At 38.0% G+C, this 16,727-nt stretch overlaps 1 protein-coding gene across 3 annotated transcripts in view; it reads left to right on the top strand.

Annotated features, from left to right (window-relative positions):
- Nucleotides 1-16,727, top strand: part of BDP1 (BDP1 general transcription factor IIIB subunit) — a 53,334-nt gene that overhangs the window by 18,473 nt on the left and 18,134 nt on the right. For 2 of the 3 annotated variants that reach the window (XM_014271115.3, XM_074532931.1), the window contains exons 14-28: nucleotides 221-365; nucleotides 519-601; nucleotides 1,176-1,335; nucleotides 1,741-1,823; nucleotides 3,629-3,860; nucleotides 4,938-5,119; nucleotides 5,787-6,000; nucleotides 6,513-6,700; nucleotides 7,244-7,418; nucleotides 8,802-8,917; nucleotides 9,617-9,836; nucleotides 10,373-10,560; nucleotides 13,685-13,874; nucleotides 14,875-15,092; nucleotides 16,036-16,432. In XM_014271115.3, the coding sequence (XP_014126590.2) occupies nucleotides 221-365; nucleotides 519-601; nucleotides 1,176-1,335; nucleotides 1,741-1,823; nucleotides 3,629-3,860; nucleotides 4,938-5,119; nucleotides 5,787-6,000; nucleotides 6,513-6,700; nucleotides 7,244-7,418; nucleotides 8,802-8,917; nucleotides 9,617-9,836; nucleotides 10,373-10,560; nucleotides 13,685-13,874; nucleotides 14,875-15,092; nucleotides 16,036-16,432 (2,791 nt within the window). The remainder of the gene's footprint in view (nucleotides 1-220; nucleotides 366-518; nucleotides 602-1,175; nucleotides 1,336-1,740; nucleotides 1,824-3,628; nucleotides 3,861-4,937; nucleotides 5,120-5,786; nucleotides 6,001-6,512; nucleotides 6,701-7,243; nucleotides 7,419-8,801; nucleotides 8,918-9,616; nucleotides 9,837-10,372; nucleotides 10,561-13,684; nucleotides 13,875-14,874; nucleotides 15,093-16,035; nucleotides 16,433-16,727) is intronic. The other variant, XM_014271116.3, reaches the window with a different exon arrangement.

Genomic DNA, 16,727 nt, shown 5'->3' on the forward strand with positions numbered 1-16,727 from the left:
GGCAAAGTTAAGGTTTATTTGATGCTCTTTTCATAACTTCGTAGCATATCTTTTAATATCAGAAAGATGCAATGGGTTTTTTTTTTCCTGTTTATTGTCTTGCTGCATGCAGGGTCTTGACCCATGCAGTCTGTGACGGTCTTGAGGTACATCTTGAGCCATATAGGACTTTAAGTTTCTCTTTGGTAATAATGTATATCACCTTTCTTTATATCTTAAGGAAAACTGAAAAGTCAGCAGATAGAAGGCGCTTGCAAAGACCTAAACCAAATTTAATGAGATCATCTGGAAGGAGGGAGACAGCAACACAAGACAGAATGGAAGCCAAAACTTCTTCTCCAACCCTTGCAAATGCAGGTGAAAAGGTGAGAAAGAGGAATGTTACGTAGTATGTTGTTCTTGATGCTTCATCTGTTTTGCTCAATGGAGATACTGTGGGCCAGCCACAGAAAGAACATTTTAAGAACTGCTACTATGATACTTGCACACTTGTCAAAGAGTGATATTCCTTGCCTCAGTTCCAGTGCTCTGAAGAGGAGAGTAGAAGAAAAGATAATGAAGCCACAGAAGTAGAAAACAGGGATTTGGATACTGCATCTCAGTAAGTATTGAGATCACTTTTCCAGTCTCCTGGTATGAACTGTCAGTAACTGTTAGTTTATTCCATATAATTCTCCTGGAAAAAGATAGCGATAACTGTGAAGCTTTAATGTAAATGTCAGAATTGACTTTAGCACTTTTTTGGATGATATCAGGTGATACTCAAGTAGAAGGTATATACTTCTTTTCTGGAAAGTTGATGAAAGCATTGAAATACCAACAATACCTGTAATTTGAGAAGGGGAGTGTGATAACGATGGCTTTGCTTCCCTGCCAGCCTCAGTTATCAGGTAATGGCTCTGCTTCTGGTTCTTGCAGAAGCAGCTGTGATATGCAGTTTAGTTAAATTCCTCACCTGTGTGACAAATTAATCTCTTTTTAATACGTAGATAAATCGAGTTTTTGTGCATTGTAAGACTAAACCAAGCTTGTTTCTTATGTGAAGCAACTTCCATAAGTTTATGCAAATCTTTCTGAAGACAACAAAATTCAAGTAAAGAAATATGTGCAAGACTGTGTGGTATTTGTAGACTTGAATATTATGGAATAAATGTTATTGTGGATCCTTTGTGCAGAGAACCTGAAAAAACTGCAGTTGCAAAGACAATAGTTAGAGGATATCGACAGAGATTTAAACCTAATGTTACAAGAGCATCTGGAAGGAAAGAAGAGCCTGAAAAAGATGCAGGAAATGATAAAATATCCCATCTACAGCCTAGGGGAGAAACTGAGAAGGTATTTAATAAAGTAACATAACTGAAGATAATAAGCTGCTGGGTACAACAGTAATGTTATCTTTTTTTCTTTACTTTTTTGCTCCTGAGTATGAACAGGAATTAGCCACTTACTTAACCTGCTGTCAGTGGTAGTGTGGTATTGCTTAGTGACCTCAGTTGTGGTGAGAGGTTGTTACACAAACAATAGATGCCAATAATCTTTCATGTCCTGCAGCACATACAACTTTAGGTATATGCTGTAGTTTTTTCTGCACCTGTCTGACTGAGAAATTGATCCTGTAATTGTTTGTGTGTCATAAGCAATCTATTTTGTCTCCTTTTACAAGCAGTTATTTGGTCGGTTAGGTGATGCTGTACTTTATGAATGTAAGACAGTTCATGTCAATACTCTGTTTTTGTTCAGAATAATGACCAAGGTAGTAGATCTGATGATACCAGTGAAGATACTGCAGAAAAAGATGACAAAGTCCTGGAGACAGTGTCTCAGTAAGTATGAGAAAAATAAGAAGATAATCACTGCTGTCCTGCAATTTAACATTCTTGTCGTTTCTGGTAGTATTTCGTAGTGTGGTAATTATGGAAGTTTTTTAAGAAACTTCTGCACTACAGAAATTGATGGCAAAATAGGAATCTTCATTAATTATGAAACATTTATTAAGCATTTTCATTTTTAAAGTTGTACTTTTAAATTATAAGTCAGTCATGTACATGTAAAAATGCTGAAAATTTAGTCCCTCAAAAACTAAAACAAGCCTTAGCTACCTACTTTTAATACTAAAATGTGTCCGGTTTTCGGCTGTTTGGAGGGCCTGGAAAGGCCCGGGGTGGCCTTGAAGCAGCCCGCGTTCCAAAGGATGAGAAGAGGCTTCAGTTATTTTCTCGGTCTCGGTGTTTATTAATTGTTTATCTAAAAGATTTTCTCTCGGCCCGACAGAGGTCTGCTCAGCAGCCAGCCATGAGCACACTCGCCTCCCTCCAGGCGGTCACCTATCTTTATACCCAAAGTTGTGTATACAATATTTATCATTTTTCCCCAATACCTTTCACCCTTATTGCCCAGTGTACTTTTAGTAATGACCAATCCCAAAGTGCCACCATCACCACAGAAGATGGAGGAGAAGAAGAAGAAGAAGAAGGACAGGACACGCCCCAATTCCTCCATCTTACTTCTCTAAACCCCCCTGTACAGAAATCCTAAACCCTGTGTCTCACTCTCTAACTAACTAATCCCTTCACCATTCACTCCGGTGAAACCCTCTTATCCTCATACAGGTGTCGTCTCCTGTGCAGGATCAAAGTCCAGCCACCAGACACTTCTGGCAACATTCCAGGACTCCCGAGCCCCCCAAGGGTGGTCTCGGTGACTCGGCACCTCAGTCCTGAGGTGCTGAGATCCCACAAAAATGCATCCATTTCAGTGTATAAGTATTTAAACAATAGGAGTAAGTGTTCTTAAAGTGTAGTTAAGTGTTAGATGTCAAATAAGAGGAAGAAAAAATCTCAATATGTGCAATGTAATACACATATTTGTTAAGTGTTGCATTTTTCTTCAGTGAAGTGGCAGCTGTAGTGTAAAAGCAATAATATGTTTTATAGAAGAGATTGTAAAAAATAAAAACTGGAAAAAGCCAACTTTCCCCCAAATACTGCCCCACAAAAAAATTCCCAAAACAACCTAAACCAAGAACAGAAATAAAAATCCAAAACCTCAAGCTTGTCTTTTAAAGGGAGATACTTGAGGAGGATCAGTGGAGATAAAGTGGGTGTGATAATGTGCCAGAAAAAAATTTCAGTTACTTCTTTCATTAACCTGCTCAGTGACTTGATGCTCAGTGTAAAATTTGTAGAAGAATCTGACCATTCTAGTAATGCACTACTGATACTTTTACATTAGTAAGACAAAGAAATTATTTATGTATTTTCTGAATTCACTGAAGAAAAACTCTGAATATTTACATATTTTTAAACTCTTTATTAAATTGGGTCCATCTGCCTCTAGACTAGATAGGAATACAAAGAGGTCCATTATGGATCAGAGAAAGGTCTCTCTAGTGTCATATCCTGTCACCAATGGGAAGAGGAAAATAGCAGGGCAAGCATAAGTTTAAACTCTCAGTCCTTAGTACATACATTTCCAGTTTTATTCTTTCAGGAAGATAGTAATATATTTTAGTAAGTGTATGTTAACAACTATTTAAAAGAACGGAGGGAAAAAAAGCATCTGTTCTCCAAGTCTTCTCCCACTTTCAGATGTGGTATGTACTTCAGGGATCATATATATGTTTTTCCAGGTCTAATGAAACAGCTGGTTTAAAAGAAGATAGCAAACGGATTGTGTTGAATCAAACACCTCTAAAAAGAGGTAGAATACAGAGACCAAAACCAAATCTAGGAAGAACTATTGCAAGGCAAAAAGAACTGATAGATGAAAAAGATCCTGAAGAGGAGACAAGAGAAGGTGGAGAAGCAGAAAAAGGTGTCACGCCCCATCAAGATGAAAACAATGATCTCTGCCTCAAAAGTGTAAGTTTCTTGAGCAATTGCTTATGCATACTGTTTTGTTGGGTCCTTAATAGAAGCCTTGGTAACAAAGACCTAGGTACATGCTCCATAATTTGTAGGGATAGGCTTTGCATCTTTATTTATTATTTCAGAATAAACTATATTTGTAGTCATAAAATTTCCTCATTTTTACACTTGGTTTCCGTTTTCTATGGTGTGAAGTTAAAGTGCAGTCAGCAACCAAGTACCAGCTCACTTTCTCACTGCCCCACCAGCAGTACTGGAGACAGAATTGGAAGGGTAAAAGCTGGAAAACAGGGCCTGAGATAAACTCCTGAGTGCTGGATAACCCTGAGTAAGGTTTAGTAGGGAAAGCAGAAGCTACACTCATGTGCAGAGCATAAACAGAAACTCTTCTACTACTTCCCATGAACAGGCAGGTGTTTAGTCACCTCCAGGAGAGCTGGGCTTCATCACACATAATAGTTACTTGGGAAGACAAAATCCACTTCCCCCACTTTGTATGCTGAGCTGCCTGTCCATGGCTCAGAAGGACGTGGAATATCCCTTTGGTCAGTTTGGGTTACCTGTTCTGACTGTGTCCCCTCCCATCCTTCCATGCCCCCTCAGCTTCCTCTCCAGGCTGGCAATATGAAAAGCAGGAAAGGCCTTGGCTCTGTGTAAGCCCTGCTCAGCAATAATTAAAACATCTCTGTGTTATCAACCCTATGTGCAGCATAAACCCAAACCACAGCATGACACCTAACACTGTGAAGAAATCTAACTCTGCCCTAGTCAAAACCAGCATACATGGAAATGGAATGTATCTGACTTGGTTGTATTGTGATACCACATCTGGAAAGAGAAATGAAAAGAAAAAACGCCTTGGAAGATGAACCACTTAGAAGAGAAAATATAAAGAAAAAGAACTTTTTACTTTTATAGTAGACGCTGATATTGGTTGGATGACAAGAAGCAAGAAAAATTTTAATGTTTCTGTAGAAAATATTTAAACTTTATCATTTTCTTCCTGCTCTCGTAGAAGAGAAATTGAGTAAATATTTCATCTTAACAAAGTGGAACTTTTATTCGTTTTAGGATTTAACAGTTCATGAAGGCACTCAGCTATCCAGTGTGACGTATGAAGATGTTTCTGCAGATTCTGAGATGAACTCAAATACAAGACAGTGTTTCCAAGGAAAGTCCTCAGAAGCAGAAAGCAATGAAAATGAAAAGGGATTGTCAGATGTCTCCAAACCGGTTTCAGATTCTAGTACAGGGTAAGGTTATTTCACTTCATTTGAGAGAAGAAATGGTTCGAAGCTATCAGTATCTCTTGGTATTATACCATATTACATTCAACTTTGGCATTACAAACAAGTTGTATATATATAAAGACATATATATCAAGACAATACTAGACTTTAACTAACAAAACCCCAAGAGCTTGAAAACATTAAATTGATATGCTCTTTGATGTTAAATTGATCTTTGGACTATTCGCCTAATTTTCAAAAAAATACACTTTTCTAATGTTCAGTCCCTGTGATTGTCTTCTCCATGTTGGTCTCCACAGTGCATTCTAGTGTGCTTTTATAGATCCTTGAGTACAGGGTCTGGTTTTGTATAAGAGTGCCTCCTGAAAAAACAGTCAACCACAGGTATTCTGTAAGTCTTCTGGGTATTTTTAAACATGATTAGAGGAAGGTATTTTTAAAATGTATGTATCGTAGTAAAATGTCAGTTTGCCTTCCAGGTCTCAAGTGGAAGGGGGAGTAAACTTCTTTGCTTTTCTGTTTATAAGATACAGAGGCATTTATTGACAATCACTGTGTTTTTATTGGCTCTTTTTCATGTCACTAATGTTGTTATTGCTCTGAGAGCTCTATACAAGGATGCCATATTATTGTCCCATGTGTTTGATTGTTCTTTTGCTTGTTTTTGCAGGGAATCTCATCCTCAGAAGGAAGAGGAGAAAACTGTTGTATCATCTGCTAGCCTACTGAGGATGCGATTCCAGAGACCAAAGCCAAATTTAAGAGCAACTTCCAGAAAGGAAGTTCTGGATGTAAATAGTAAAAGTGCATCACAGAAAGATACCAACAAGGAAGAAAGTTTGATGCAGTGTGATAGTGAATGTAGCATCCGTCCTGACACAGATGTAAGGCTTTTGTTTTTTTCCTTTAGTTATAAGTGAGCTGTTGATTTTGTGAAATGAAGTACTGATGATTTTAAAAAATACAAAGTTAACTTTTTGAAACAATTTTTTCAAAAGCTTGAATTTTCCACCTTAAAACTTGTGTACTTTTCACTTGGTCATATGTGAGGAGAAGAAGATGACTCACACTTGATGATATGATGAATCTCTTGTTACACGTCCAGATGTCTTTCTGACCCGAAGTGGCATTATAGAGATGACAGGGAAGGAAAAAAAAGTATTAATAGAAGATGGCACGAATTTCAGGCTTTGTTGTCTTAAATAAAAAATTGTGTATTTGTCCTGGACAGACTGGGAAATCATTAGTGAGCAGTTACAGAGGAGTTTGTAGGAGAGCGCAAAAAACTCTCTGAGTTTTTCAGAGTGTGGTGTATACCAAACTTCATAGACATCATAAACTCTCCTTTTGGTTTATTATTACAGCTTTTTGGGGTTCTTGTGTTTACATTTTTCAGAAAGCAGAAAAATGTGAAGCCTTAAATGCACTAGAGTCCTTGGGAAAGCAGATGTCAGTTTGCTCTCGGGAGGTTTCTGAGAGGCCAAGTTGTAAGTCCCCAAAAACATTTTCAAGATCAGAGGATAGTGGACTGGAGATCTGCCTATCTGGAATTTGCCAAGATGACATTTCTACTACTATTGCAGGGTAAGGGCTTATCTACTTTTATCCTTGACTGTAACAATGAAAGAATTTTACAAGGAAATTATTGCGCCAGTGGCTTGCCATCTGGCAAACATATTCTAATGAAAATACTGCACAAAATTTCCATTCTCATAGTTTAACACCAGTGATACTGCAATTTCAGTAGCTTCTATGCTAAGCATGACATGAATGAGCATTCACTTTATAACTGTTTCATCATCTGAAAGACTGGATTAATTTCATGCAGGGAAATACTAGTTTGCTTATCACAGAAAACATGTAAAAAACTGCTTTGTTTTTATAGCAACGAGTAGTCAGTAAGTTAGTTATTTCTTTTGTTGGAAATATTTAGAAGACCGGTGCTTCAAAATTTTTACTGGAACAAGTTGTTGTTTGTAGTTTAAACTCAGCTGAGCTTTTAGTTCACAAGATTTCTTCTCAATACTCAGTGGTTTTTGTGTGTAGTATTAATGAATCTGTGTTTGTGTTTGTACTAAGTTTTGGATTATTTTTTCTGTCTTAACTTTGCATTGATTATACAAACAGCACTCAAGAAGAACATCAATGTGCACCTCTCCCACCTATTCAGCTGGCACAGAACAAGACATATAAGCCAAACTTGGTAAGAACTATTGGAAAGAAGGAGTTACAAATATCAGAAAGTGAGAGCAAGAAAAAGCCGGATGCAGAGCAAAAAGATGAGTTTGACAATACTGTCATGGTAAGCCTTAATAAGAGTAAGGCTTTGCCTTCAAAGTTGGCTTGAAGTGCGTGTTCACTTTTATAAAGTGAAATGAAAACATTGAAGTTGCATTGCCTGAAGCTGAGACTATATATTAAATTTAAAAAATTCCCAAAACATGGTAATCTGAGGTATTGTAGGTATGAAATCACAGAGGTCTACAACTTGAAGTATTAATTATTCTTTTTACTGATCTGCTTTTTGATTGAATTGCAGGATAGGGAAAACAAATGCATATTTATACAATTCTAGAATAAAAATGCATAAGAATTACCTTTCTTTTCTCATTTCATCTTTCCTGTTTAGATGAATCAAGTCTGTGTTGAGCAATCTAGTATAATTTCTCAAGTGAAGGCAGAGGATAGCTATTTTTATGAAAAAGGGGTTTTATTAATTTGATAATCTTTAACTGGCTTCATCACTACAATACCTGATACTCCTCTATTTCATACAAGTAAATGACACTGTATATCCCCATAAACACTTACTAGACACTTGTAGAAGATGTGGAAATTCTTGAAAGCCATTTACAGTGTGATGTGTCTGTGTAACTGTTTGTTGAGTTGCGCATGAATCATGTCACAAATGTAGGAATATCTTTGTAGACTTGCCTTAGATTTGGAATACAGCTAAATTTTGCAAGAGTGACTGTTTTGGAGTGATTATATCTGGTTTTGTTATTGAGCCTATCAGAAGTACTTGTGTCCTGCAGGAATCTCTCAATTTCCATCAGTGCCACAGTCGGCTCGCCCCTAGCTGGGATAGTTCCTTGTGGTTCAGCTTTGGCTGCTTTGGACCTGAGGCCTGTGAACCACACACATGCATCTGCTCTGTACTGGGCAAATCTGTAGAACCAGAGCAGGTCTGAGGCTCCTCTTTACTAGTCAAGCTGTCAGGCCTGAAGTGTTGAAGGATGTGTTTGAGGGGCTTCTTCGTGGAGCCAGTGTGGTAAATACAGACATGAAGCTTATTAGGCCTTCTGGATCTTGAGGCTATGTTATTGTGGCTTGGGTGTGTCTGCTGCCCTCTGCTGTGTCCAGTTTTCAAAGGTTTTCCATTTGCTGAAGTATCTTGTTTTGACCATGCTTCATGTGTTAGGGAATTGATTGAATACCAAGTAGACGGGTGTTTCCCATAATGCTTGGGTGCACATAGTGTTTAAGAACTTAACTCTAGGTATCCCAGGAGTATTAAGACTTCTGTTCCTTTTTGTATATAACTTGAATTATGATAACATTATTTTTACCTTTATTTCAGTTGGGAAAATAGCATTGTTTCTATTTTTGTATATTGAGTATATGTCTGTTTTAGAAGCTTATGTACTTCTATTTTTCTTCATGCTTCCTTTACTGTAAATTGAAGGGTGAAAATGAAGCTGTATTGTGTCAAGCAGATGTATTGAGCAAAGAGGAGCAGGAACAGCAAGAGGTGCCTGAGGTGCTCTCTATTTCTGAAACCTTGTTGTCTGAACAAAGCAGGTGAGGTTTGAGTTTAGCAAAATAGCATTTGAAAAGCTTTTGTCTGTGTGTAATGAGATACCTTTGCAAGTGTCAATCCTTCTGTTCCTTGTCTTTTGTCTTTTTACAGTATTTCATTTCCAGTGCCTACAAACAGCTTTTTCCAGTGTTTTCAGAGCACATTTTTTTTGCCTGCACTCTTTGTTATTATTTATCTGGTACATACTTGATCTGTACAAGCTCATAGGTGTTCCTGACCAAGATTTTTTAATACTTGGTCTGTATTTACTTAAGTAGCAATCACATGTGTAAGATTTGTTGTAAGATATGTAACATTCAAATTTTGCAAAATGTCAGAGACTTGACTCTTTATTTGTCCATCCATATGTTCTTCTATTTTACTGCCACTGTTGTTGAAATAAGATCTTAAATGTGTGTTAGACTGCTGATGCTTTCATGTTGGTATGGTTAGCAACACGACTTGTTTTTTATGTTAAAAATGCCTTGACAAAATAATTTTGTTATTTCTGCTCCAAAGTTAACCATAAATGAGAAATGTATTTGAAAATATAATTTTATTAATCTTAAACAAAGCAGTCTGGTAGTCTCTTGTGTAAGTGTTAATTCAAAATGTAAGTGCAGAAGTGCTTTTTTTCTCTCCCAGCCAAAGTAAAATGTGTATTTTCTTTATATTTGTTTGTTTTGCTTTAAATTCATCAGTACTGAAAAACTTACCTCCCAAGAAGGCAGGCTAAGTGCTCTGAAACCAGGACAACTCGTAAGAATTGAGTCTCCAAGAGCTAGACCAAATCTAGAAAGAACATACAGCAATAAAGTATCTCCAGTAGTACAAAAACTTACTGCCCCAGATGAAGAAGAAATGAATTATGGAGAGAATCTACCTGTGACAGAAGAATCTGAAAACCTTCTCTCCTCAAAAGTGAGATTCTATTCCTGACTACACTTACTGATTCTTGGTTCCACTCTAGCTTTTTTTAAGGCATCTAAATAAGCTGTTTGTAAATACATTAATTAATTTCAGCCTTGTAAGAATTCCTGCTCAGTATTTGCATGCTATTACAGGGTTTTCCAAAATCCTGCTAGTGACACATTGATAAGACATACAAAGACTTCACTTGGATTTTGACATTTCAGTCATATTCATGATACACAAGTAGTTACCTGCATGCTGTATTCTGTTGCTGGGTTTCTCCTGAGCTCCTTGGTTGCTTTTCATGAAGGACTATATTGGTTTTAGTATCTGTCTTTTATTAGCTAAATGCCTTCCTAGAGGAGCAAGGAGCAGTGATGGTACCATAAACTACTTGGCAGTTTTTAAATGAAGTTTCATCTCAGGTTAGCAACTTGATCATAATTTGCAACACTTTATTTTACAGGTGATTTATTTTGTTATAATAATAAATATTTTTATATACTTTGCTAATATTGTTGGGCTTTTTTTTTCTCAAATCAAAGGATGACATGGACATATTGTTGCTTGTGGGAAATTTGGCTGAGAGTGACAATCTAGACATAAATTCAAGAAGCATGACATCAGAAACGCTTTATTCTTCTAAAAAATCACCAGATTATAACCGCAAAAGAGTGCAAGAAGTGTGCCTATCTACAGATGCTATAGGAGGCGTTCAGGATACCACAGAAAGGTAAAGTTACCTCTTTTCAAAGTAAAAAATCTTTCATTTTCAACTGGGGTAGAGTTTATTTTCTTCTTATTAGCTGGTACAGTGCTGCATTTTGGATTCAATATGAGAATAACATTGATAACACTCTGACATTTTAGGTTTTGTTGAGCAGTGCTTACGCTGAGTTGAGGACTTTTCAGTGTCTCATGGTCTGCTAGGGAGCAGGTGCGTAAGCAGCTGAGAGGGAGCACAGCCAGAACAGCTGGTGTGAACTGGCTAAAAGGATATTCCATACCATGGAACATCATGCTCACTCTATAAACTGGAGGGACCTGGCTAGGAGATGCTGAACACTTATTGGGCACAGGCTGGGTGTCAGTCAGCAAGCAGTGACCAGTTGTGCATCACTTGTTTCCTTGTGTTTTATTCCCCTCTGTCTATGTGTCTGCCTCTCCTTTTCATTATTTTATATTTTACTTTGTTATGATTATTAAACTTCATATCTAAACCCACAAGGTTTACCTTTTCATTCCAATTCTCCTCCTCCCAGGGGTTTAGGGACTGACTGACTTCATGACACTTGTCAGCTGTGGTTAAGATATGACAGTACTTTAAAAATTTTGTGCATTTTTCCAGTTGTTATACAGCACTTGCTTCTGGAGCTGTTACTAGTTATCTGCTATGTGCTGTGCAAGTCACTAGGTGGCGTTCTTAAGTAATAGAACAGTTTTTAAGAGGATTAGGGTTTTTTTTCCAAGGTTATTTTTCTTTTTAGAAGGTACTTCATGGGTGAGAGTGGAAGCAAGTAATCAGGGTTTAGTTGTCCGAATTTCTCACTAATAAATTCTTGGGGTACAGTGCACCCATGATGTGGAATGTGGACCAAAGACTGACAATGCCATTTGCACTCCCTTATAATTGAGAAATGAGAAGAAAACAGCAAGCTCACTTTGTTTCTGTAAGATATATTCTGAGTCTCTTCAATTTTTCTTTCCAGTAGTAAAACTTCTGTGATAGTGCTTATAATCTATGTGCAGTATGAGGCAGATTGTGGCACTTACATGTGACAGCCCTGTGTTATAAGCTACCTTTTGCTCAGTCTTAACTTACACAGAGCAGTCCCAAATCTATTTTAAAATTTTGCAATTTTGTGGAATTAACTTGTGGTTTGCATCTGTCCCTAAAACTCTCTAAATCTCTTCCAAAAATTATGTTGAAATCATGTCCCAGAGTCTTTTGGCTAGCAAGACAAGGGCCTTACTTGACAATCTTGTCATCTTCTATGATGGGGCACTTTCACAGATTCACAGAATGGTTGAGGGTGGAAGGGTCTGCTAGAAGTCTTCTGGTCAAGGCAATTGGAGCTGGTTGCCCAATACTGTCTGGACAGCTTCTCAAATGTCTCAAAAATCTTGCCAAGGATAGAGACTCCACGGTCTCTCTGGGCAGCCTGTGCCAGTGCTTGGTAACCCTCACAGTGAAACAGGATTTCCTGGTGCTCAGAAGAACCTCCTGTCTTGCAGCGTTTGCCCATTGTCTCTTGTCCCATCACTGGGCACCCCTGGAAAGTGCCTGGCTCTGTCCTGTTTGCAGCCTCCCCTTGAGTTTTTGTGGAACTGTTGAAGAGGGATCTCTTCAGATCCTTCAGAGAAGGCTCTCCATGAGCCTTCTCTCCAAGTTGAACAGTTCCTGCTCCTTCGGCGTTTTGTCGCAGGAGAGATGCTTCCAGCCCTTTACCATCGGTGTGACCCTTTGAGGGGCTGTCTCCAGTGTATCCAGGTCTCTCCCACCAGGGAGCCCAGAACTGGTCAGTCCTGCAGGTGTGGCTTCATCAGTGCTGAACAAGGGGCAAGGATCACCTCCCTTGGTCTGCTGGTAACACTTCTCCTGCTGCAGCCCAGGTCACCATTACCTGCTTGTGCAGCCACAGCACTTTGCTGCTTCACGTTTAACTCAGAGACCGTCAGGACAGCCAGGCTCTTTTCTGCAAACCTGCTTTCCCACCAGGGTGGCTTGCAGCATGCAGTGGTGCCTTGTGTTGCTCTTGCCCTGGTGCAGGACTTTGCATCTCCCCAGGCTGAACTTCCTGAGGTTCCTTTAGCCCACTACTCCAGCCTCTACAGGTCCCTCTGGAGGCCAATATAACCTTTGGGCGTGTCTGTCCTTGGGAAGCAATTCCTTCTAGATTTGCCTAATCTGTAAACTTGCTGAGGTTACACTCTGCTCCATCATCCAGATTATTTTGTGGAGATACTGGACAGGAGTCGATACAGTATTAACCCATGGGGCACAGTGTTGGTTGTTGGTCTCCAACTGGACTTTGCATCACTGATCACAAACCTCAGAACTTGACAACTCAATCAGTTTTTAATGTACTTTCAGTCCATACTTCATGAATTCAGTTATCAGCATGTTACAAGAGACAGTGTTCAACAGTGTTAACAAGCCTTGCTGGAGTCCAGGCAGATACTACTTACTTCTCTCCCTTTATTTATTGAGCCTGTCATTTCATTGAAAGATGTTATCAAGTTGATTAAGCATAACTTCCCCATTACTAATCCATGCTAACTACTCCAAGTTAGGTTGTTTTTCATGTGTCTGGAAGTAGTTTCCAGATTCAGTTGTTCTGTCGCCTTCCCAGGGACTCAGATGAGGCTGATTAAATTGTATTCTTCTGCATTACTCTAAGTCCCTTCTTCTCAAACCATTAGTTTAGAAGGCCAAGATTTCTCTCTTACCTATCTGAACTTGTTTGAACAGATGTAAGAATTGTATCCTTTTTGAAAGCAGTAGAACCTTGAGCACTGGAATTAGTGAATATAGTGTTCCTATGGCTGCTTAATTTTGGAGACCTGTGTTGGTCTGACATTTTCCAGTCTATCTGACCTTATGTTCTTTTGTTTCCTAAAATCTTTCCCGAAACTAATCAGGAAGGTCCACTACTGCAGATGAATTATTTCCTTTATGCAGTGTGTTTTTTCTTCTTTTATGGTTTTTTTTTTTTACATTTAGCCAACTAAGCAAATAAAAATTCAGAACATAAGTTCATTTCTAGCTAGAAGTACTAAATATCTGATAGTAAGCCACACTTATAGAGTGTACTTTATAGTTCTTCAGAAGTAAAAGTTAAAACATATTTTTGTAGGTCCAGTGATAAATTAAGTTCTGGAGAAGAAAGTGAACAGAGAGGAAGGGAACCCCATTGGAACCCGACGCCAGACCTAATGAGACTTACTGGGAAAAGAGATTATCCTGGAGAGTGTGAAAACAGAGAAGAGGACAGTACTGAGAGAAATGAAGAATTTTTGGTGTTATTAAAAACAGGTGTATCAGGGGTAAGTGCTTATCATGTATTTTGAGCCAGTTACACCTCAATCCTTTTGCCCAAATTCTTAGAAAGATAGGTGGCACAGAAATCCAGTGTGTGGCTGGAAAATGTTAATGTGATTATTTGATTTTTTAAAAATTCACCATTGGAAACTATACTGAATAAATGGAATTAGAATTTAAAACCTATGGAAATACCTAATATACACTGTTGTCCTAAGTTTGATGGTTTATATGATCAGAAATTTGCATTATAATAAATACATGCTAACACTATTGAAAAATAATTTATTGTTTGTTATTCATTGAACAATGGAAATTAAGGCAGTTACCTAACTTCAGATACTGCCTAAAATCTGTGTTAGTACACTTAGAAATTAAAATGAGTGTGAACAAAGGTCAGACCTTCTTAAATTTGCTCAACAGGCCTAACTTAGCCCAGACTAGTTCCATCTCTAATGCTGGATAACTGGATCAAGTTTATCTAGTGTTCCTTATTTTTTATATGTATGACTAAAACTTCTAGTTAGCATATTCTTTTAGCCAAGTATCCATAGTTGATGGAATTGTGGTTGCTGATGTTTGTCTGTGTATATGTTGAATAATATTGAAATGCTTTTTTATAAAGTATGTTAGTTTCTTCTTCCTACCTTGTTCCCAAGGCAGAAAAAAAATAATTCCTGCAAATTGATCTTTAAATTAATAGGTAATTTTAGAAAGTTATTTATCTTTCCAGCTTCTAAAGGGTTGTTGCTCTTGATAAATTGAGTACGGTGTTGGTCTGTTAACTACCAGCTGCACTGCGAATTCAAGTATCATAGATAATATCAGTTAATGACACCTCTGCTACAGAACCCAAAATTAAAGACATCAAGGAAGAATATCCTAAGTTATCAGAGATGACAGCTGGGCACATTCTCGAGATCCTCAAACTAAGTTCTTTCAGTCACCAAAACCAGTTACAAATGTTTGGCACTTAATATAGTAATAATAATCTCCTCTGTTCAGGAAAACTCCAGTAGTACAGTGGAAGCTGGATCCTTCTCAGAGGCTACAAGGAAACACAGTTTTGCAGAGAATGTTGAAGAAACATCTCGTAAGAGAATCAGGCTGGACATTACACTCCAGTCTCCAGGGATATCATCAGAGAGTGAGAAACACGTAGAACAAGATAATGATTCTCAGCTTTCTACCTCACAAGAAAAGTGTCCAGGCAGTCTCACAAGGTAAAACAGCTGTTTTGCTTTGTAAACCAAACTCAGTTGATTGACAGTTATTGGCTGTAGTTCTGCCATGTGTAATGTGAGTGCATGCAGCATGTCAGTTTTTTTTTTTTGTGTCTTCCATCTGAACTTAGCAGATGTGTGCAAATGCTCCTTTGTCTCTTACTCTGCCTGTATTCTCATAAAATGAACACAGCCAGTACTTTCACCAATCTATCCCATGGTTTCAACAGAAATTCCTGATTTTTTAGGGGAGGACACGAGAGTACCCATTTTTGAAGGCACAGGATTGTGGGATTAACCTAAAGAGAAACTTTGTGCCAGTAGTGTCCTCTGCTACCATTTGCTTCCACTCTTCACCAGTTTACCAAGGAGAATGTTTTGGGGGCAAAGTTTGTCATTGCTTTTGGTACTCAGAGTGATTGTGCTCATGATTTTAAAGGAGGAAATTGTAGGTAACTGATTATTGAAGAGAATGCTGTCTGAGAAACCAAAGCAGATAAGTAGTTATCACCTAATAGTTTCAGTTTGTAAACAATAGTCTAATCAATTAAAGTATCATAGTTGGGGGCTTCTAGTCTAGCTTTAGCAAAAAACAACTGGAACTGTTCCTATGACTTAAAAAGTATGTGACTTCCACATCCCTCAAAATTAAAATAATTTCATACTTTTCTAATCAAAGAATTGTGTTTCTTGCAAGTTTAATTGTGAACATTTCTAGCATTTTGAAACTGCTTAATACATATTTGCAATAAGTACCTTATGTACACAGGAAGAAGTTAAATTTCTGATTAAATGCTTATGTGTCACTAAGAAGTTAAGAAGTAAATAGTTTGCATTGTTGGTCACAATGATAACTTATTTTTTTAAATTGAGTTTATTTTGATTTGTTGTATCCCTCCCTTTGGAAAGTCTTGGATTTCATTGTTTTTGTTCTGTACTTTAGAAGGCAGTTCAGGAGATCATCAAAACAGATGGCACTGCCAGAACATGTGTTGGAGGCAAAAACGGCTCCTTCTTCTGCCTCTGAATGTGAGCCTGATTGCAGTGAGAAGGGGATTCAGAGGCAAGATGCTAAACTGAGTGTTACCAGAGACAAAAGTTTGAAAACTATACAGAGAAGAAAATCTGGGAAGGAACCCAGAAGTTCAAAGATAACCTTTGTTACCCTCCGGGCTTCTCAAGAGGAAGAGGAGGAGGATGAGGAGGCAGATGATTTTGAACTTGATGATGAAGATGAATGCTTTGCATCAGAGGAAGTGAACAAGGCTCCAGTGTTTGTTCCTATAGGGCTTCGATCTCCAAAACCAATTCCTATGCAGATACAGGAAACTGTGGAGGAGGTATGGTGTAGCTGGATTCTATATCTGTAATTTTGTTCTGATTGTTTAAAAAGATTGTATACTAGTTGTATCTCTGGGTATTTGGGTTTTATCCAAGTTCAAGTTAAGAATGGTGTTGAGAGTAGCAGGGATGTTACTTGGCACATACACTTGGTTTTGAACTTAATACAGCCTCAGCCTAAAATCCAGTTATGTAATTATGTTTACAAACTGTATATAGGTTTGCAGGGAACTCACCAGTTTGTTTATTGGGATTGAATATAGGCCCAGACTCGATGCTTGTCCATGTGTTTTG

This window comes from Zonotrichia albicollis, chromosome Z, assembly GCF_047830755.1.
Source record: "Zonotrichia albicollis isolate bZonAlb1 chromosome Z, bZonAlb1.hap1, whole genome shotgun sequence".
Classification (NCBI taxonomy): Eukaryota; Metazoa; Chordata; class Aves; order Passeriformes; family Passerellidae; genus Zonotrichia; species Zonotrichia albicollis.